The sequence below is a fragment of the Grampus griseus genome (assembly GCF_964374135.1).
Source record: "Grampus griseus genome assembly, chromosome: 4".
Taxonomy (NCBI): domain Eukaryota; kingdom Metazoa; phylum Chordata; class Mammalia; order Artiodactyla; family Delphinidae; genus Grampus; species Grampus griseus.
The window spans coordinates 17386744-17409599 of NC_138997.1; the positions used below are offsets into that span (position 1 = coordinate 17386744).

Below are 22856 nucleotides of genomic sequence, written 5' to 3' on the forward strand. Positions count from 1 at the left end.
TACTTCTAAAAATACTATTTTATTTATACTCATGTATGAAAAAAAAGGGCTATACTACCATGTTTACATACATACCAATACTGGAAACAATTCAATAATGAATCACATCTAAATTTTATAAAGAATACACAAACATTAAAAAACACTGATTGGTTACAGAAAGCAGAGTGGAAGAAAAAAACATTAGCTATCATTTTCATTTCCATTAAAGAGCAGCACCCTCTGAGAAGAATCAAATCAGTTAGTAATACTCACCTATACTGCAAAATAATATATACAAAGGAAAGTTAGTGATTGTACTGATTCTATTACTTTTACTAAGCCATTTTATCTTCCTCTCAATGCAAATAAAATAATATGAAGAAAAATATGTCCTCACTATTCACAATAAAAAGAGTCTGCTTCATTCTGCAGCCCTGGCATATTGTACAATAGGGAGCACTTCATGGCTCAAGTGGATCAAAGTATCATTTTGATTCTGAGCCACCGAATAGAATCTCATGCATATTTGGTGACTGGACTAACTCCATAGGAGCTGTGATAGATTGAACCATTTCTGTGGAATCCCCAGATCTCACAAATAAGAAAAGGCCCTACACAAGAAAAGATAAGAATCAATCTGTCCGTAAATTCTATCTATAGGCTCTTTCTCTAGTGTAAGGTGGAAAAAGGGGCCCTTTCTTGAGTACATGGATACAAGTGTTGTTGTGGTCTAAAGATTGCTGGATTGATACTGTTTGATATAATGAAGATAAGGTATACACAGAAACCACTGCCAGATTAAGAAACTTCCACAACTTGTCTCAATTCTTCAAATAATGGAGCAAGTTCCTTTTCTAGGCTGACAATTAGTCCTAAAACAAAGGGATTAAGAAAATTTGAACATTAGAAAAATGTTTATCAAAATGTATAATACTAAAAAAGTAAGTGAGACATAGTTCATTCTCCATTACTAAAACATACTTAAAATACTGTAATTCTAAATAATCAAAAACCCATATTCATTATGAAGTTTATTTTTATCATCTGTTAACATAAATTAATGAAAATATTTATATGTATTAGAAGATGTAAAATGAATTACATATGTGCTATAATTTTGTTAGTTTTGAAAGGAAAACTTTAATTTATACCTTATTATTTCAAAATCTGCACTGATTCAGGAATAATACACATGATTTTTACTAAAAAAAGGTATACTTTTTTCCTGAGCCAATTTTAATGAACTTTATCAAGATAGGTAGATAGCAAAGGAATAATCAAATATTTATTATATAAATTCAATAAAGCTAAGATATAAATGGGTATTTCAAATGAAAACAATAATTTTAAAGATGCTTGGTAGGAGTATAAAACATACACTGAAAGAAACAAACTAGTCTAGAAATTAGCTTCTCCTTAGTTTACCAGAGTAGAAGGCTATATATATCTTAAATACTGCTTGTTTTATGCTCAAATAAAGATCTTCCTCTGTCTCACAGAGCATTAAAAGCATCTTGGATTCTCAAGGAAATGTTCTAAGTATCAATACTAAAATACAGTTCTGCACATTATCATAATTTATAACAACTGATGATTTTATCACATGACTGATTTATCAGAACTGAGGTTTAATATACTTAAAATATTGACACCACTCCCATCCTATACAATTTATAAAGTGTTTTCACATATGATATTTTATAGCTTCAAAACATTTAGAAATGGAAGAGACCCAATAGATTATCAAATCTAAACCCCTCATTTTAAAGATGAGGAATCTAAATACAGGCTTCAGTGACATAGCTGGAAACAAAGCAGGCTCAAAGAGCTTGGAAAGAGAAAAAACAGAAAAGGAATGCATAACAGTTCTAACAGTGGTGAAAGGTGAAGGAGACAGACCTTAAAAAAATTCCACTTTAACCAAAAGAGGAAAAAAATTACAATTCAACTGAATACTGTCATTATTTTACATGAAAATAGACAGTGAAGGCTACTGGATACAATGAGATCTTACTATCCTCTTTAGAAAGTACAGCTTCCCAGTGTTCGTCCTCAAATTCTTCCACCCTAAAGAAGAATGAGTATATTCATCCTAGTCACACTCTTTAAATTCTCAATCACATTCATCTTGCCCACTATTGTTCAACATTTTATAGATTGGTCTATATGGAACTGAACTCATCCTTGATCGTTTTTACGTGTTCTGTTTGGTTATCTTCTCTACTCTTCTTTGTTTTCTTAAACTGTTGTAACGTGAGCAAGATATAGCATTCAAGAGGTGAAGATAACATTTAGTTTTCCTTTCTATCTTAAACGATCACTTACCTATATATACACTGTCTCATTTGAACTAAAAAATAAGCGCACAAGATCGAGAAAGCAGACATTAGCTCCATTACACAGATATGAAAAACACAGTTCAGAGAAGTTACACTTCCAGAGATCAAGGAACAGATGGTAGACTGGGCCATGAATTTAGGTTTTCTTACTCTAAATCTGCTATTCCTATCATATTAGACTGCTCAGATATGGTATTATAAAGAATTAAAAGCCGTATTAAAACACACCTGTATTAGCATTGCTGCTGGCTATGAAACTCACCACCAAAGGTAAACGATTGAATTGAACCACCTAAAAAGAGAACAAGATCTAAATAATATGTTACATAGTGAAAAGGTAGTGTAATTCAGATGAAATATCTTAATCTTCCAAAAAACTTTAAATGGTCAATGTGTAAGATACTAGCCTAACATCATGGTATTACATCATGAAAACATGCAACAGTGAAAATAAGTATTTCCATAAAACAGGCTTACTGATTATCTCCTAGAGACATTAATACCACTTAGCCTGGAAAGTTTTAAGGTGGGGCTGTGTCTTCATCTTTTTTTATCTTCTAAAGCCCTGCAGAGTGTCAATTACATAATAGGGTCTCAATAAATATTTGATAAGCAAATAGGTCAAAGCAGTATTTCTCAGTCATTCAAGTGGTTATAACTTAATGATCTTCTGCCTCCTCTGAACCACTATAATTTAAATTAATTTAAATTTAAATTAACTTTGAATCAACTATCTTTTTAAAAAATTTAGCTTCAACCTAACCCTTATTGGCTAAATTAAAGGTCAGATGGGCTGGTTATCTCTTGCCTAAAAGACATTAAAATATATAACTTTTAAAATAAAAAATGTCACTTATGTACCATCAGTAGTACATGACATACTCTGGGAAACATTGTTCTAAAGTAGAAGTGATTAATTTATTCTAAAGAAGAAAATCCAGCTGGAGGTCAAGAGATATGTAGCAACTAATTTCTTTCCCACAAATAATAACCTCACTTATTTTATATATTTCAAACCAAATGAAGGAATTAGTAGTGATAACAAATTTAAATAACTTATCATTTGACTTTCAAGGAAAATTCTGCATCTGTCACCACCACAATTAAAAAAGTGTGGGGCTTCCCTGGTGGTGCAGTGGTTGAGAGTCCGCCTGCCGATGCAGGGGACACGGGTTCGGGCCCTGGTCTGGGAAGATCCCACATGCCGCGGAGCAACTGGGCCCGTGGGCCACAACTACTGAGCCTGCGCGTCTGGAGCTTGTGCTCGGCAAGGGGAGAGGTCTCAACAGTGAGAGGCCCGCGCACCGCCATGAAGAGTGGCCCCTGCTCGCCGCAACTAGAGAAAGCCCACGCGCAGAAACGAGGACCCAACACAGCCAAAAATAAATAAATAATTAATTTAAAAAAAAAAAAAAAAAAGTGTGTCATTTGAGAAATCACAGTTGTTAAATAAGCTAAGGGCACCATCTACTGGAGGTAATAGTGACCTGACTTACCCTTTTTAGGATAACATATACTTTACTACTAAATCTTCTAATCTAATTTTCTATATTAATTAATTCCTGAAATGTGAAAAAAATTACTACAGTTTAACATAACCAATTTGAAGGTTAAGATTTTATAATTCCATCCCCTTCGAAACTAAAATTTAGAATTATAAAACAAACTACTTTATACAGAAGACATAATAATAGTTGAAATCATCAGCAAACCATTTGATAATTATGAACTTACCTGGTAGGTGTTATAGTAACAGATGATACTCTTATTTTTTGAAAGTCCAAGCTTGCTCCCTTGGTCTGTTGCAAGGGCAAAAGTAGACAAGAAACCAGGTCTCAAAGCATGCTCTGGAGCATTATCATTGGCCACTGGAAATATAAATGATTTAAGTAAAAATTATGCAGGAAATATGGTAGGGAAAAGATCTAGAGCACTTTTTTTTAACATAAACCTGTAAAAAATGGAGCACAATGGTTATGCTTCACAATACAGAAAATCATATTACTAACTGGGTCTCATCAATTTAGGTGGGAAAAACCACTCAGCCAGAAGTTAAGTGATCATATCTAAGGGAAGAAATGCTGGTTCTCACAATTTTTTAAAATTTTCAAATGAATACTAATTGTTTCCATTTTCTTAATATCTAACTTAAAACACAGATTATGATTATCAGTGCAATTAATAAATTGAATGTTTTGGTTAACTGAGAGCAAAGCTAGAATAGTAAAAAAAAAAGCTTCAAAAACCTTTGCTCTTATAAAACCCACAGAAGTATCTTTTGTAGATGATAATAATTCTACAACTGGCCATGTGTTTTAAGTTTCTTTCACTCATGAAAAGGTCTAAGTGGAGTTAGCTGTACCAGTAAGTGCTGAGCTTAAGGGCTTTTAACACAGCGATCCTCAGAAAGAACATGAGAACTGGAAAATCTCTGAGATTACTTTCTTCAAAGCCCTCATTACAGAACTGAGAAAAGGTAAGTGACTTGCCCATGGCTACCTATGTTCTATGCTGGGTTAGAAAGCACACTGGATCACACATCAGGAGATGATGGGTTCTTTGCCTATCTTGTCACTGACGCATGTGCAACTTTGGACTGACAATGTATTCTTTGTGCTTGACCATTTTCATTTATAAAATGAAAGAACTAAATTAGCTAATTTCTAAACTTTCTTTCAATTCTAAAGTCTGAAATTATCTGACATATATGATAACCCCAGGTGGAAAATAAATTGTAAACAAAATATGCAGAACATTATTTACTCTTTCTGTGACATATATACTTTAAAAATAAGGTAAAACTCAGAAAAAAGAAATCCTTTTCTTTCTTTTTTTTTTTTTCCTTAGGTTAACCAGTTCTTCTTTAGGCAAAAATTATTGTTAGATTCTGGTAAACTAAAGTAATTGTGCAGTTAAAAGTTTTTCAAAATCTTACTTCCAGTAAGGAAGCAGAACAAGAAAGAGTAAACAAAACAATAAATTTATGTTAATTCAAATGTATGGATGTTTATCCTAAAACTACTAGCAATACTGATAAAAAACATATATTGGGGGAGTCTGTGTGTATAATATATCTAGCTGCATATATGCCCACTCTCATCACTTAGATTTACTAATCGTTTACATAAAATGTCTTTAATGGGAAACTGGGTTTGTGATGAATCCATGCTTAAACTCTGGACGATATCGTGATACATTTGATATATAATAAGTTACTTAAGATTCCAACCCAGCCTTCAACACACAAAAGCAAACATTTCCTCCCAAACTAAGACCATCTCCTGAATGTATTGAAATGGGTTATTTTATGCTTGCCTTCTATATTACTCAGATATAAATACATTTTTATTCAAAAGCAAACAGGACACTGGCATGTAATTGCTCCATTTTACCTTTAATGACAGGCACTCCATCTCTATCTGACACAACAATAGCATGGAGCCCCTCAACACTAGAAAGAAAACAAAAAGTTAAAATATTATAAAACATTTTCTCAAAATACGTACCTTCAAAGTCATAATGGTAATTTTCATGTATTATTTCTGAAAAACCATGGGAACTCAATTATTGATATAAGCTCCTATAACATGTTTGCCAAAACTCTTCCACCATAACAAGCAAAAAGAGACACAGTTGCCTTCACACAACTTATAATCTAAAAGGAGAGCAGCTATCATTCAGATCACCTCATGCAAATATAAAACTACAACTTGGGAAGTGCCATTAAGAGATATGTGGGGATACGTAAGCCTATAAAAGGGGTGTTGATTCAGACAGGTGGGTCAGGGAAGGCTTCCTTGAGGAAGTGGTATCTCAGCTGAGATGCTATGGTACTAAGAAAAGAGGGGCAGAAAGATCATTGTAAGCTGAGGGAACAGGACAGAAAGAATGGAGGTCATACAGCAATCCTTTCAGCCACGCCTACACAAAAAGTAAGCAGAATGGTTAAGTCTACAGCTGTGAAGTTAGAAAGACCTGGTTTCCAGTTCAGAGTCTGGTGCTTACTGTTTAAGCTACCTTGCGTCAGTTACAAAACCTCTAAGTCTCAGTTAATCTGAAAATGGGGATAAGTGTACTTATTTGGCTACTGTGAAATTTAAAAAATAATGCATGTAAAGCAGAGGGTGGGTGGTACATAATTAACATTCAAAAATATTAATTAACATCAATGTTGTCACCTGTGCACACTGAGAATGACATAATTTATCCATGCAGTTTAAATACTAAGTTATTAGTGAGAATCCCTAGAGCACAAAAATGTTAAAAATTATAATGGGGAAACATCCTCAAACTTTCATCATTTACAAAGGACCTATAGCCCCTTAAGTATAACACAAAGCCTACAGTCCTGTAACTACAGGCACACCTCATTTTACTGGGCTGCACTTTACTGAGCTTTGATAACCCTGCACCGAGCAGGTCTATGGGCACCATTTTCCCAACAGTATGTGCTCACTTTGTGCTTCTGTGTCACATTTTGATAATTCTCACAGTATTTCAAACTTTTTCATTATTACCATATTTGCTATGGTTATCTGTGATAAATGATCTTTGATGTTACTACTGTAATTATTTTGGGGTGCCACAAACCATGTCCATACAAGATGGTGAACTTATCTGATGAATGTTGTGTATTGTGACTGCTCCACTGACTGGCGGCTTCCCCACCTCTCTCCCTATTCCCTGTGACATAACAATATCGAAATTAGGCCAGTTAGTAACCCTACAATAGCCTCTAAGTGTTATAGGGAAAGGAAGAGTCACACATCTCTCATTTAAGTCAAAATCTAGAAATTTGATAATTAAAACTGCTTTGGACAGTTCCAGCTTGGATGGTCATTTTTATGGCCCTGCCCTACTGTGCACAGCTGAGGCTACTGGTACGGCTGATCATTAGGTTGAGAACAGAATCGGCAGCTTGTCTTTACAGTTGCCAGTACTAGGAGGGAGACAGTAAAAATGAATCTAAGTATCATATTAACATAAAGTCAATGGTGACAAATAACACTTCAGTAGTGATTTCTTTCTGAGTAGAGAAGAATATAGATAAATCAAAAGTAGAAGATAATACTAACTTCAAGTGCTCTGTAATCAGAGTAAAGGCACAAGCCTAGGCAAACCACACAAACCAATTTAGGCAAAAATCCAAACAAGTGTTTTTTTTTTTTCTTTCCCCACCTATGTAAATTGACATCTAAAACCTTTTTAACATCAAACAGATTCGGAGAATAAGAAATAAAAAAAAAAAAAGGATCTCACTACATATTCTGCTATACTAATTCAAAGGTTATTCAATTCTTCTGGAATGTGAGAATGGATGTCTCAATATATTCCTCTCTTTCAAGCCCTTAACTCTAAGGTATCATTTTACATTAAACTAAATGTGAATTTTAATTCAACTAAAGTGACAAAGTCCTTTGAATCAGTAAAATACCTAAAAGGAAGTCACTGTCCTCAACACAAGAGCCTAATTTACAAAATGGTACATCAAATGGACTGTGGGCAAGTGGAAGAAAGCCTTGTGATTTTTCCAAGTATGAGCTGCTAAGTCTAGCATTTTCCGGTTATGTAGACTCAGCAATTAGGTCTTACAAGCAATGTGAAAAATAAAGGCAAATTCTTAGGTTTTTTCCCCTTGAAATTACTCCAACTACGTCAAAGTATAATCCAGTAAATCGCTATGAAAGAACTCTAAAGTGGCAAGAAATCTGGGTTCTAGCCCTCTGGCATTCACTAGCTGTTTAACCTCAGACAAGTCATGTAACTTCTCTAAGCGCTCATGTTGTTTATCTGCAAACTCAAAGCACATCACTTGTGCTACATAAGATTATGTTAGGTATTTGAAAGTGCTGAATAATAGCATAATACACATATATTAGTCTAAGATAAACAGAAACAAAATACTACATAAAATTAACATATGTTAAGCAGAATTTATTTACTAACAAATTAGTAATTTTTTACCTTGGTAATTTTTTGTACAGGAATCGTTTTAGGTCCTGAAAGAGAATATAAAAAATCGTATTATAATAATAATGCCTTGTACTGGTTCTCTAGACACCGTCCTATCCACATCTCAGGTAACTTAAGTATTCATTCATAACCATTCTTGCTTGTGTTCTTTCTCTTTCTGATTTTGATGCTTTAACTAGCTGTGTGATTTCCAACAAGTTAACTAACCTTTTTCTCTAAGCCTCAGTTTCATTATTTGTTGAGTAGGGATAATTATAGAACCTACATCATAAGATTGTTATTGAACTTTATTGATACGATGCATGTAAAGTGATTAGCATATCCAGAAGTGGAAACACAAATACATATTAGAAGTAATATTAGATCATACTTTTCATACTATTGTACATCTTCTTGTTGCTAACTTTGTGTTCACTTGAGAATATATTATGAACATCTTTCCATATCCACAGACTTTCTAACATCACTTTAACAGTCTTGGGTAAGTTGACAAGCTTCTCTGAAACTCAGTTTCCTCGCATGGCTAAAGACAAACCACAATGTGTGTCAAGTGTTTAGCATGGAACACAATTACGACTAAAGAAACAGAAGACTACATTGTCTCATTACACTCTCTCATCTGGGAGTTTCATTGACAATCCCGGCATCAATCATGAGCTCTACATAGGTAAATCAGACTGATTTGGCTCCTTAATCCCTACTATTCTCCAAACCTGGACGTTCACTTTATTTCATGTTATCACCATCAGCTTACCTTTGCACACACTATCACAAAGCTCAACTCATCACTTTTCATCCGAAATCCAGATTTCCCCAATCTCTTCTTGTTTCCACTAATGGCACTACCAATCCCTGTTACTTACTCAGCTTTGAAACATAAAGTAATATTTAACCCAAAACTCACATGTATCACTTTAAAAATCACTTGTGAAGCCAAATGTTTTTAAACTGGTGTTCTTCTCTCCCTTCCAAATGATGTTACAGTTTAGGTTCAGTTTACTGTTTATGACTTACACTGGCCTCCCAATTGGTATGACGGTCTACCATTTCTACCCCACACATTTCTACACAATGCCAATAATCGTATTATTCTCCTTCTCTAAATCTATAGTTGCAGTGATTCGCAACCCTGGCTATGGAAAACACCTGGAGAGCATAAAAATAACTCTGATGCCTGGTTTGGAGGGGCTCCCCACATGATTCCCTGTGCAGCCAAGATCAAGAATCAATGTTTGAATGGCTCTCCACTGTTTACCAAATTATGTACAAATTCTGTAGACATCTGAGGCTCCCTACAATATGGTCTACGACTAATTTTACAGTCCTGCTTCCTACCACTCCCTCATACACTTCCTCAGCCGCAGGTGAAATGGACTATTCACAGCTCCTCCACATACATCTTTTCCTTTCCTATCTCTAACTTTGCTTATGCTATTCGTTCTACTAGTAATACCTTCTCGGCCTTTAAAAAAAAAAAATTGCTACTCATCCTTTAGAGCTAATCTCAACCACCAAATACTCCAAACCAGCTTTCCTGATAAAGACAAACCGAGGCAATCCCTCTCTCCTTTGAATTTTTACACAATAATGTATGCACATGTATGATCACTTGCTTACTATACTTTTTTTTTTAACTTTAGAAACCCTTAAGGAAAGAAATCATACCTTAGTCATCTTTATTTCTCTCACAGCCCTTACTACAGCAATCTTTTCAAGGGAGATGCTGAAAAGAATTTAGTGATTTGATTATGCCTGGAGAACAAGGCCTCAAAAATATAATGGAAGACACCCAAAAATGGAGTGATAAAGGCATAAAAAGTTGCTAACTGTTGAAAAACAATCTTGCAACCTAAACAGAAAAATCCGATTCATATTGCTGTTGAATGACCATTTAGTGTGCTGGTTAAGAGCACGGGCTCTGGAGCCAGTCTGCCTGGGTTGCTATCTTGACTCCACAACTTCCTAGTTGTGTAACCTGAGGAAGTCACTTGATCTTTCTGTGCCTTAGCACCCTCATCTATAACACAGGGATAATAATAATAGTGCCTACCTCATAAAAGTTACTGTAAGAATTAAATGAGTGTATGTTCAAGGTTCCAAAGAATGTTTAGCATGTATGTCAGCAAAATAACAGTATGTAAACTATAAACAAACACAGACGTTAACAGTATTAATCACCTGCTGTTTCTAGGAGTGAAGTTCTCTAAATTTAGAATTTTGCTTGTATTGCTGTGCTAAAGAGGTGTTGGTTATAAATCATCTGCAATTGCTACAATAAGCTCAGAGAGACGTAACACTTACTGGAAAAAGATTCAGAGCAACAAACCATCATTTAGAAATCGAAATGGTAGATATGCAGAGCTTCTCTCATGCCCGCAGAACTGGGGCGTGGGAAAAAAAAAATCTTCTCAACCTCAGGCACCTTAGAGTCCTCCAAGCCCATTCCAGGCAGAAACTCGGGACCCCGCAAACTACTCAAATTAATCTCTCACTTCGGATCCTAGAGAAAATAATGAAGTGGAGGGAAGCGCTAAAACGAAACAAATTTGTACTTGGGAAGCGCTACCTCTCCCCGCCCTCTCTCTCCTTCCTCTTGTGTAAACTCACATCCGCCATGATGAACCCCTTCCTCTCGCAGGATCAGTCTCCACGCCTGAAAAAGAAACTCCTGATGACTCTCCTCTCACCACTTCCTCGCCCTCCCCACCTCCAACCCAATACGCGGGGTCAGCTTTCCTCAGGGTCAGACAAGGATCCGCGACTCCAGGGCTCGTGACAAGGAGGCTGAAGGCACTCGGAGTTTCCACATACCCAGACGGGTAACCGAGATGCCTGACCTCAGCCCACTTCACCCTCTCACACCCAAAACTCAGGCCTAAAGGGGAGGCGAAAGGGGCGTCCTCTCTTCCGTCTCACCGCCCGCGCCACCTGCGGGCCCAAGCCTAACACGGGGCAAACTGGCTCCAGTTACCTGGGTTTCTGGGCTGCCCGGTTCCCTGAGCTGTCACTTCAGACGACAGCTACTGACACAGGTTCCTCCAAAAGCCGCTGTCACATGATTTGTAACCGCCTCCGTGCTCCAGGAAGCACTTCCCAGACCTCCGACCCCGGGGACGCCGGATTTCCGGGGAGGTGCTTCGGCAAAAGGGAGCGCGCAGCCGCGCGACGCGCCCAGCCCGACCCCTGCCCCCCAACCCAGGGGCTGCTTCCTGCGCCTGCACAGAGACCAGGACGTCGCGACCTCGGCTGTCGGATCGACATTCCTAAGAGATCGCTGAGCCGTGAAGACCCCTGGAAAACGCAAGCAAGAAGACGTTTTTGTTTGGAGAGGGTGGAAAAATCTCATTCGTTTTTTTAGGGCCCGTTATCTTAAAACCTCTTCTTGTAGATGGAGAAATTTGAAGGGGTGCTGTTACACGCTGAACAGCAAACACCAGATTGCCCGTGATTAGAAGTCCATAGGTTTCTGACCCCAATTTACTAGTCTCTTTTGGCTTTCCCATGGATGCTACCCACGTACTGTGACTCAAGGCCCTGTCTAGATTGAATCGAGGATCCATGAGCTTTCTGGAGATGAGTTATGTGTGTACCTCAAGCCTCTACATATGCAGACATTGAACAACTTTCTTTCATTGGCTCTTGACTTAGAAGGCTATACCTTTAAGGACTGCCTACATTACTTTTTGTTTGGTGCATTGCTTGTGTGCACATTTAAGGAAAACCTACAGTAGGTGGTAGGAAAATGAGGTCTATGGGAACTTGTATTCGACTGATTGTCAACTCCAATCCCAGAAAGTAGAAGTGCAAAAGGAACCATAGTCCAAGACGTGGTGAAGAGATACTTATTTCCTAGTTATCCTTAGGAGGACGAAATGGTAAACTACAAAGCTCCCAGCTGTTACAAATGACCTCCTTGTCATTACAAGTGAACTTGACAGTTCCATAGCAACTGACGTCATGAAGATCACTTCCTTTTCCTTCCTTTCATTTCTTAGCTTCTAGGACACTGCACTTATTTTAGCTCCTCACCCACTCTAGCCTCCTCTTAAATGAAGGCATTTAAAGCTTGTCTTTCATTCCTCTGCTGTTTTTCCCTTTCCACAGTGTCCTGATAATGTGAGTCCTAAATCTGCACTTTTCATCTGAGTTCTACGTTCACATTTTCAGCTGCTTGTTGGATGTTGAATATTTGTACACATATGTCTGTCAGTTCTAACTCAAAGGCTCTAAAAATGCCAGTAAACCTGTTTCCTGATCTATGTCCATGTTGGTTCCAAGATTCCATCAGGTATCATGTTTGCTCTCTTTCCTTCCTCATGTTCTTTTCTTCCTTAACAATGCTTTTTTACATCTAGATTTTTTCAGTTCTTCAAACCATTATTCCATTCTGCAAGACTGTATCAATAGCCACTTAACAATGGCCAGTTAAACCTTTCTAAAATAACGTACATTATTGCTGATCAAAAAATCTTTAGTGATATACCACTGCAGACAATAGTTGATGTAGTCTTTAATCTGGCACTAACATGTCATTTTATTTTACTTCTAAATGCACTCTATTGTGAATCCTATACTCCCAGCCGAATTGATTACCTCACCCTTCCATCCAAATGACTCTTATTTTCCCATGCTAGTTATGGAGGTTCCCGACTCTGAAATGCTCATTTCTCTCGTACGAGACGCAAAACTTCCTTTTACCTTCTTTGATTTTGTGGCTGGGTCTAACAATGAAATTAACAGACAGATTAACAGGAGGAAAATCATACAAATCCATTGAATATTTTTACATGTACATGGGAGTCTTCAGAAGGAAAATGAAGACCCAAAGCCGTTAGGCCCGAAGTTTATATACCTTTTTACACAAAGAACAAATGGTGGGGATGAGACAGACAAGGGGGCTTGGGCTAGGGGCAGTAGATTGTACAACAGTGACTATTAAACGTATGGGATAAACTAATGGAAGGTAAGGGTTATTTTAGTAGGTTTGTTTGCACAGGTCCATTTCAGTGTCAGTTCCATCTCTGGTGATAAGAATGTTCTTCTCTTCCTGGTAGAGGGAGGGCACCTTTCTCATGGGAAGTTTTATGACAGGCCTTTAAGTAGAAAGTAGGAGGTCAGAGAGCCCTTCCTGCATTTGCTGTTTCCTAGTGCCTTCAGATCAAAATAATCAATATGCTAAAGTGGCATATTTCAGGGTGGCGTGTTCTAAACCCCTTCATTTTCTGCCTTAGTTATTTAAATCTTGTTTCCTTATAACACCTTCTCATCCATCGCATTCTCTTGAATGCTCCTATATACTACCAAGAATCGTTGATATTTATTTGTGCATAATTATGTGTCATAGTTTTAGTTTGTTTACCCAGTGAGACCATAAGGTCTAGAAAGAAGGGTCACGGTTTAGATTTTATCCAGTTTCCTACAATGCCTCTGTTTCTTGCATTCTGTAGGTACTCATTTCAACATTTGTAGAATGAAAGTGATTACAAGAAACCATTAGTCCTGGCCCTGACTAAAACTAAAACTCCTTATTTCCCCCGTACCTCCCCACCATCTGCCCCCAAGTTTGGAGGCAAATAAAAATATGAACTCTAGCAAGAACTTCTAATTTCTGGAAGCACTACTTTTCATTTTAACATAATTATCCATTTTAATGACATTATTATATGGTAGTTGATCTGGAAAATATTGCTGATTTTTTTCTTCCTCTTGAGTGGCAAAAAGGGAGAGCACAGCTTTCCAAGATCTCCAAATACCATGATGTCTACAAATTGAAAAATCTAGTAAGATTTTTAATTTCCAAGTGTGGTGGTTTCCAAATTATGGCATGTCAATAGGAGAGTTCCTTATGTACTCAGATTGATCTGTTTGCATTTACCCATCAATAACACTGCTGTTGGTACAGGACTAAGGGAAATATTTACTGACCTAAAAGATTATCAGCACCGTGTGCCAGTTCTCCAAAGTGGGATTTAACAGATGATCTCTGAGGTTCAGAAAGAAACAGATAGTATACACATACATGCATATGCACACAAAATTTTTATCTCATTATACAAATTTGCTATTTTGTTCTACTATGTACACAGCATACTAGTACATTATATAGTCAACAAACATACGCATGTTAAAGTTCTGAGTTTATTATATCAGAGCCTTTGTTTCTGCTTCTCTTTAGCTTAAATTTCTCTTAGCTGTTGTATACAGCAGAGCTCTCAATTTTTTTGTTTTTGTTTTTAGATTCTGGTTTCCTATCAAAAAATCAACAATCAATCATCTGGATTTAGGCTGGCTCTGCTGTCTGTGTGAAAATTCTATTGGTATTCAAACTCGTATGGGGAGGAGAGTCTTGCTGATTCTCCAACATACAAAAATGAAAATTTTATCACTTACACTGGCCAAGTTGGAAAATGTCTTACAAATTTTGATTTTGGCTCTGGTTTGGGATTTGGCCCACTGAAAATACAATTATAAGGTCTATACAATAACTTTCTCTAGTCAATTATAAGGTCTATACAATAACTTTCTCTAGACTTAGGCGGTCACCTCAGGAATCACTAATTCCCTCGATCTCTGGCTTACATCTAATAGTCAGTGAAACCATTCACTTGTCAACATCTTAAATGCCCCTACCATCTTTCCTGCCTACCAGAACCTCAAATTTGGAAGAGTTAAATGAGTTGTATTCTACATGTCTATGCCAAGGCTGCTGGACTAAGTTGGAAAAAATACACAAAATTTAACAGATTGTAAATTCTGTCACCACTGTGGGATCCAAAGAAATCCTACTTTTCACTAGTCAGATGACTCAGTGAAAATGATTCCTTCAAATTGTCTTCATTCTTTTTGAAGTGTCTGCTTATCATCCTCTCCACCCCCTAATTTTCCATAAACTGCTTATCTTATTAAGAAAATACAAGCCATAACCCATATATTCCTTTCTGAAAGAATGCTGGTGGTGTCTCTTACCTAAAGTAATTATTCCATCTTTGCAGTGGCTCCAACATCCTCTGGAATATCAGGTACTTAATGCTATTATCCTTCTTTTTCTCTATTCTTTCACTTTCTACTTGCCCCTTTCCACCAGAATAAAAAGAATTAGTAAGGTCTCCCATGTAATAAGTAGTAAGGTTTCATGTAATAAATAATAATTGAAAAAACAAAAGCCTTCTTAGAAACCACATCTTCCAGCTACCACCCCTTTTCTCTACTTCTTTTCATAGCCAAATTTTTGGAAAGTTTTTAATTGCTGCCTCCATTTATCCCAAATCCAATCAATCAAATAATTCTCTTGATTCTACATCCTGACTGTATCTCAAAATCAATCACTATATTCCTACTCTGGTCCAAGCCATGATCATCTCTCCTTTGACAATACTTCCTATCATTTCCTACATTCACTTTTGCCCTCCAGTCTTCTTTGCACAACAACTAAAATGTTACTTTAAAAACTCAAGTCTCATCATGTTAACTCCTTCATTAAAAATCTCAAAGTTTGGGCTTCCCTGGTGGCGCAGCGGTTGAGAGTCCGCCTGCCGATGCAGGGGACACGGGTTCGTGCCCCGGTCCGGGAGGATCCCACATGCCGCGGAGCGGCTGGGCCCATGAGCCATGGCCGCTGAGCCTGCGCGTCCGGAGCCTGTGCCCCGCAATGGGAGAGGCCACAACAGTGAGAGGCCCGTGTACCGCAAAAAAAAAAAAAAAAAATCTCAAAGTTTTTCTTTGAACATAAATCATCATGGTTTATATATAGCCTCATGGGATCTGGCCCTTATCTTATTTTAATTCTCTAACTTAGCCTGGCTTCCTATGTCATAATCATACAAGTTTGTTTTCTCTTCTGTAAAGTTTCTATGACTTTATCAACTTAGCACACTCTGCCTGAAATATTTATCTAGCATTCACCTCACTCCTACTTATCTCATCTTTTGGGTTTCAGCTTAAGCTCACTTCCTCAGAGAAACCTCCCCTAATCTTCCCAGAGTAGGGTAAGCCTTCCAGATATATGCTTTTGTTGTACCTTGTAATTTTCTTTGTAGCATTCATCATAATTATAAGTAGTTATTTACTTGACATTTATTTCCCTTGCTAGATGTAAACTTCATAAGGATTTTTGCCTTGTTCAGTGATTAATTTCCATATTACTGCCTGGGTTATAGCAAACATTCATACATTTGTTGAATGGTTGAATGAATGAAGGAAAGGCCATATTAAGAATATAAAACATGATAAAAACAAATCCTTTACAGTGAGAACAGACCTTCTTTTTATTCATATATTGAGATAAACTGCAGAGACTGAAAGACAAAAATTCATCATAAATCATTCAGCAGAACACTCATTAAAAATCAAATGCATTTTCTTTAACAGAGTTCTCACACAGAAAATTTTATTTTATATAAGTCTGATATAACATTAAATATTTTACAAATCAGACATTTCATTGACATTTCATTTTGAAATCTAATTGTATAATCTTGAATGCACTATAGACAAATAAAGTTAAGATCTCCTTTACCAATTTCACTTCATTTAACTTACACAAGGCTTCCAGTAAAATTCCATCACACCTTGAAAATTACCTGCAGCTTTTAAAAAACATGATCTAAACTTCATATGGAAAGAAAGTCTTATGTAGCAACCCAAAAATTAAACAAAAAAGGTAAGAAGCATTTCTTAATACAAATAAATTATAAAAATATTATTTATGTGTGAGTTTCTTTCTTCTCATTGATATAGTCATCCATCCATATACAGTCCAAAGCAGTTCATTTTTAAATTGATGCTTAAAATACTCCGATATTATTGAAAAATCTCTATTATTTTAGTGGTGCTTTTAAATGGCAAAGTAGAATATCAGATTAGAATGTCCCAACTCATGGACTGAAGTGAATGAGACATTCACATTCATGCCAGATGTCATCTGTTATGCAGTTACCAGACAGCTTGGCAACGAGTAATTCCAATTTTTTATGGTAACTTACTAAAACATTCCAAGAAACACTTCTTACCCCTACATACTTCCAGATTGCTATAGAAAGATACAATTATATTTGAAGTATGGGCCTTATAATAGGAATCTCTGTTAAAATATGGGAAAGATCAACAGAAAGAATCCACACCAATGAAATTCTGTGGACTGATTTTCAAAGTTAGAAATAAGAAAATCCACTGCTAATGGAAGCCCTGCTCTGTGCAAATATAATGTGGTATATATTAAACAATCACATATTTGAGGTATTAGCTGGAAAATATATATATATATACGTGTATATATATATATATATATATATACACACACACACACACACGTATACATGGACACATCCACAGAATATTCACAAATCTATTGGCCCCAAAACCAGCAGATAATAAAATTAAATAAATGAAAAGGAATCACATATCAACAGGAAAGTTACATACAGGAAGTTACAAAAAATGTGATTACATAATCCTTAATATAAGGAATATGTTTTGAACTAGTGTTTTGAGGGAAAATGTTTCCATTTATAGGAAACTGTCTATTTAATAGTAATAAAACAAAGAGGAAGCCTGAATTCGAGGACTGTATTGCCTGCCAGATTATTAAAGGAATGTGCAAGAATTATTGAAGATCATCATTCTACCCACTTCTTTGAACTTAAAAATTAGAATTAAAAAAACTTTGAAGTTATTGTGAGACTACTCTCTTTTCTTTTTCATGGGTTTATGGAGAATTTTATGGACTTTGGGCAGTAGTCCAATATGGCCAAGAGACAAGGTTTTTCAGCTATCTAGTACAGATTAAAATTAAGATTTATTGTTCATTTTCAGAAGATTTTCTGTTCAGTTAGGAAAAAAGATTATGGGGCTTCCCTGGTGGTGCAGTGGTTAAGAGTCCGCCTGACGATGCAGGGGACATGGGTTCATGCCCCGGTCTGGGAGGATTCCACATGCCGCGGAGCGGCTGGGCCCGTGAGCCACGGCCGCTGAGCCTGCGCGTCCGGAGCCTGTGCTCCGCAACGGGAGAGGCCACAACAGTGGGAGGCCCGCGTACCACATAAAAAAAAAGAAAAGAAAGAAAAAAGATTATGAATGCCTTTTCAGTTGGTTCACTCAGTATGAAGACAGATAATAGTAAGAGTAATACTGAACACAAGCTTCATATGGGAAAGCTAAATAAGTGCACAAATTCTCCTTTTGAATCATTTGGTCTTTTGACATAATTCTTACTTAACTAAAAAGACGGCTCATTTGGTCCTCAGGCCAACATCTAGAAATATTTCACTGCCTTAACACAGGTGGGATATTTTTTAAATGAAATACGTTAGAATGCATTATTAAGTAATACTAACATGTCACATCTGTTAAATGACAGCTGCATTTAAAAATATTACAAATCAACAAAGGGAAATCAAGAGGTTAACCATTTCTCTCAGTAACAATTTTACATACTAGTATAACTAAAGATTTAACAGGAAGAACACTTAAGCATGAAAGTGCAATTAAAGCAAAGGGCTGGAATTCTATCTTCCTGTTCCTAATAACACCTGAGCTGACATAAAAGCAAAGTGGTTCAATGCACTGGCATATATATACCTTAAGGGCTTACTCTTCTCTACCAAATCTTTGTAATTATCATATATAAGAATGTAATGATTATGAAACAAATACTTATTTAAGCATTCAAATGCAGTCTGTTCCCAAAACATATTGTTTTCACTTATTATTTCTCATTGTTGAGAATTAAATTCTCAGATTTGATCACAATAAATTCCAAAACTTACAAATGACTAGCACCTATTTGGAAACAAAGGAATTAAAAGAGGAGGAGAAAAGGTACTATTTACTTTCCCCCAAATCCTCGCAAAGACAATGATGTTTGTGTATGTGTTTAAAAAGGGATAAAAATGTAAAGTACTAATAAATATAATTGCTGCCAAGCTTCTAAAATACCAGTTAGAAAAGCTAGTAAATCAATACTCAAAGATTGAGGGCTTTTAGGCAATGATTAAAATGAAGAGGACAAGTTATCAAATTAAATTGGAAAGCTCAGGTAGCTAAAAATAAGATGGCAAAATGGAATTTTTGTTAGAAGAGCAGCAAATGTGAAAATCTTACATCTCAAGATAGCTGACACTGTAAATCATACACTTTGATTAAAAACAAAAAGATAGTATAAGTCTTTTTACTTTGTAGAATTAACCCAAAATTCTAAGACACTTGGACGGGCCTTTACACCATGATATAGGTGACATTAAGGACTTACTTTTTACTTGCATACTTTACATGTGGCTTAAATTGTCAGGCACTCGATCAGTCATTTCCCACAGTTGTTTGAAAATTTTATCAAATGCATTTTATGAAATGAAATGTAATGCAACTGAAATATAGTACTGTCCAAAAGCCATGTATGACTTCACAATATATAACTTCACTTAACTTGATAACTTCACCTATCCCCTTAAAGTCAGGATTAAGGGAAAAAGAATCAGTCAACAAGAGTTCAATTCACATAAGCATCAATCACAATAGTGTAAATATCCCATTAAAACTGGAAAAATAATGGATGAAATTTTTTCATTTATATTTGTATAAGTTTTCTGATGCATATAAACTTTCAAAGTTAATTAGAATGCTATGACCTTGTTTTTAAGAAACTAATTCTATAGGCTGAAGAAAATATTTTAAATTGTATTTTCTTTTAAGCACGATATTTTTTCTTTTTAAGGTTGCATTTCTAAAGAAAGTTGGTTAAGCTGTCCAGTTTTCCTAGGATAGTATGCTGTTTAGTTAAACAACTAATTCAATCAAGCATTTCTATTGATTTACCTGGAAAAGGGGATACAAGAGAACATTTAAAAAAGAATGGTCATTTCAGAAGTTCTATTCAACAGATGGTATATAAATTACATTCAGAAAAAAATCTTTAAATAAAAGAACACTGCACTCTAACTAGCATTCTCTCACACACAAAAAAACCTAACCAAAGATGTGCTCATGTTCTGTTAAATGAGTATGAAAGCAAAATCATTAAAATACAACTGTTAAACATAGAAGAAAGAAAAAAAACATAGAAGACTAGAAATCAAATAGTTTCACATCCAACATACAGGCACCAAAAACTTCAATTTCCAGCTGATTTTTCCAATTTATATTACGGATTTAATTATAAGGAGCTTATTCCTATAGGATTAATTGAATTACTCAATGGTGAATAGATTTTAGCTCAAATTTTTGTAAGGATAACTTGCTATAAATCACTATTCTACCTACTGCTATGTTTCTGCTCACTGCTGTATATGGCCAAACAGATCATGCTCTGATCAAGTAAGTCTCATGTTAATCTACCTATATGTTTACGAGTTGGCAATCAGGTTAAAAGGCACAAAGCTTCATTTCAGTAGTAATTTTTCCTATTACTTAGACAATATTAAGAACTCATTTAGTTTCGGATCCTGTTTACTAAGGATCCTGATCACTAAGAAGAAACTGCAAATTTCCATGGGGGGTAAAACAGGTAGGCCCTTTTCTTCATAAATTTTAGCAGCCTTCAAAGATGTATATATATGAGCATTTGGGGGCCTTTTAGTTACTGGAATTGCAAATGACATAACTGCAATTTACTGTTGAAGACCCTTTTTGGTTAATGTTTATATAGCCATTTCCTCATATTTTCTTTAAAATCTATCAGTATAGCATTTCATTTCTATGCATGGCTTAGCAATTCATAAAACTAAATAAATAGCAAACTGATACTTTACACCAGTTCATTTATCTCAATATATAATTTAGAATATAATGGCAATATTAAAAATATCGATTCCCTCTACGCTGATAATGCTACAAGATTTTACACGAAGTTAAACAACTTTTGTTTTTTCTTTTCTTTTTGATAAAGTTTCATTGCAACCTCCACACACTGGACACCTGACAAGGAAAATGTAATTTCGTCATAAAACATTTATTCCATCACTTTAAACTAAAGTGTCTCATGGAGCTAAACACCAAAAGAATTTAAATAAAAAGGCAATAACCTGTATATACAGAAAATGATCATTCCATAAATATTTACATGACAAGGGAAAAAAATTGAGAATCTAAAACCAGAAATGGCTACAGGTGTGATAATCCTTTCTCAAGACATTTTTAGTTAGGAATCATATAAGCTTTTAAAGTGAAAATAATTGCAGAAGCATAACTAAAATATTAATTTTAGTTTTCAGTTTCTTACTATTTAAAGGAGCCAGTAGGTCATAAACAGTCCAAGATTTCAGGGACCAACTATTCAGTTTAGTTTTCAACATCAAATCTTTTTCTTTAGCTCTCATGATGAAACTAAACTTACTTACAGAAAAAATAGAGAGTACTCTAAAAGGTATAAATAAAATTCCAGTTCATCCTCCTTTATAAATACTGGTCAGCCGCTCCAATTCTTTACAGTTGTCCATGCTCAAGGCATCTGCCTTCCTTCGGAGTCGTTCATCATGGTATACTTTTGCTGCATACTGCATATCTGTTTCTGTTAACAACAACCAAAAAATTTTCTAAGTAAATAGTAATTAGATCAACTAGTTGTTTAAACTCAAAGATGTTTTCATGTAAGTCCTTCAATATATTTCTATTAACTGTTTGTTTGTTTTAAAGAAATCCAAGTACTAGACCTAAAAGCCATTTGGAATCCTACCACGTGAAACAAACACAGAGGGACTTCCGTGGTGGTGCAGTGGTTAAGAATCCGCCTGCCAATGCAGGGTTCACAAGTTCGAGCCCTGGTCTGGGAAGATCCCATGTGCTGCAGAGCAACTAAGCCTGTGTGCCACAACTACAGAGCCCGTGTGCCACAACTACTGAAGCCCTCGTGCGCTAGGGCCCACGTGCCGCAACTACTAAGCCCAAGTGCTGCAACTACTGAAGCCAGCACGCCTGGAGCCGGTGCTCCGCAACAAGAAGCCCGCGCACTGCAACAAAAGAGTAAGCCCCGCTCCACTGAATTTGTTGAACTGTATATTGAAAATTTTAAACATACACAAGTTGAGTACCACAATAAACACTCTAAAACCCCTCACCTTGATTGACCAATTCTTCACATTTTGTGAAACTATTGATATTGATCTTGTCGGATTGTTAAAAGATTAAACTAAATTATGCCAGAAAAACTACTTGGCTTATGCTAGGGATGGAGTAAAAAAAAATAATAATAAAAAATAATAATATAGAATACTTATGTACTTATGGGTACAAGACATTACGCTAAGTGTTACCATATATTATCTGTTATGGTCCATATTTTAATGACAAGATAACTAAGATTTAGAGAGGTTAAGTAACTAGGTAATGTGTTGGTGAAGACAGGATCTTGCAAGGCAGTCCCAGAGCCGGCACTTTAAACATAACATTACACTCCTTCATAAACATGAATATCTTTCCTTCTTTCTTTCTGTTTATGCAGTCAATTCCCAATTTTTATTTAAGGTAATAGAATGTAAGTATGCATAACCCCCAAATCACCCGTATTTGGCTGGGGACTAGGACTTGTATTTGAAAATGAGATATCTAATGTGCTCATCATTCTTTTAGCACAAA

General features: G+C 35.9%; 2 protein-coding genes across 4 annotated transcripts in view; both read right to left on the reverse strand.

The window, feature by feature from the left end:
- On the reverse strand, positions 1-11404 carry LAMTOR3 (late endosomal/lysosomal adaptor, MAPK and MTOR activator 3). Of its 2 annotated transcripts, none has more exons than XM_082653578.1 (7): positions 11266-11404; positions 10902-10947; positions 8286-8320; positions 5714-5772; positions 4056-4189; positions 2550-2613; positions 1-854 (listed from the first exon to the last, which is right to left on the reverse strand). In XM_082653578.1, the coding sequence occupies exons 2-7, from the start codon at positions 10908-10910 to the stop codon at positions 781-783; spliced, it is 375 nt and encodes a 124-aa protein (XP_082509704.1). In that variant the 5' UTR covers positions 10911-10947; positions 11266-11404; the 3' UTR covers positions 1-780. The 2 variants fall into 2 exon arrangements, with proteins under 2 accessions (XP_082509704.1, XP_082509703.1); XM_082653577.1 differs by lacking the exon at positions 1-854 and adding an exon at positions 898-2049.
- Positions 11405-21079: 9675 nt separating this feature from the next.
- Positions 21080-22856, reverse strand: part of DNAJB14 (DnaJ heat shock protein family (Hsp40) member B14) — a gene marked incomplete at its 5' end in the record, with an annotated part of 41110 nt that continues 39333 nt past the window's right edge. For both annotated transcript variants that reach the window (XM_082652949.1, XM_082652950.1), the window contains one exon: positions 21080-21792. In XM_082652949.1, coding sequence (XP_082509075.1) covers positions 21668-21792 — 125 coding nt within the window. In that variant the 3' untranslated portion in view covers positions 21080-21667. The remainder of the gene's footprint in view (positions 21793-22856) is intronic.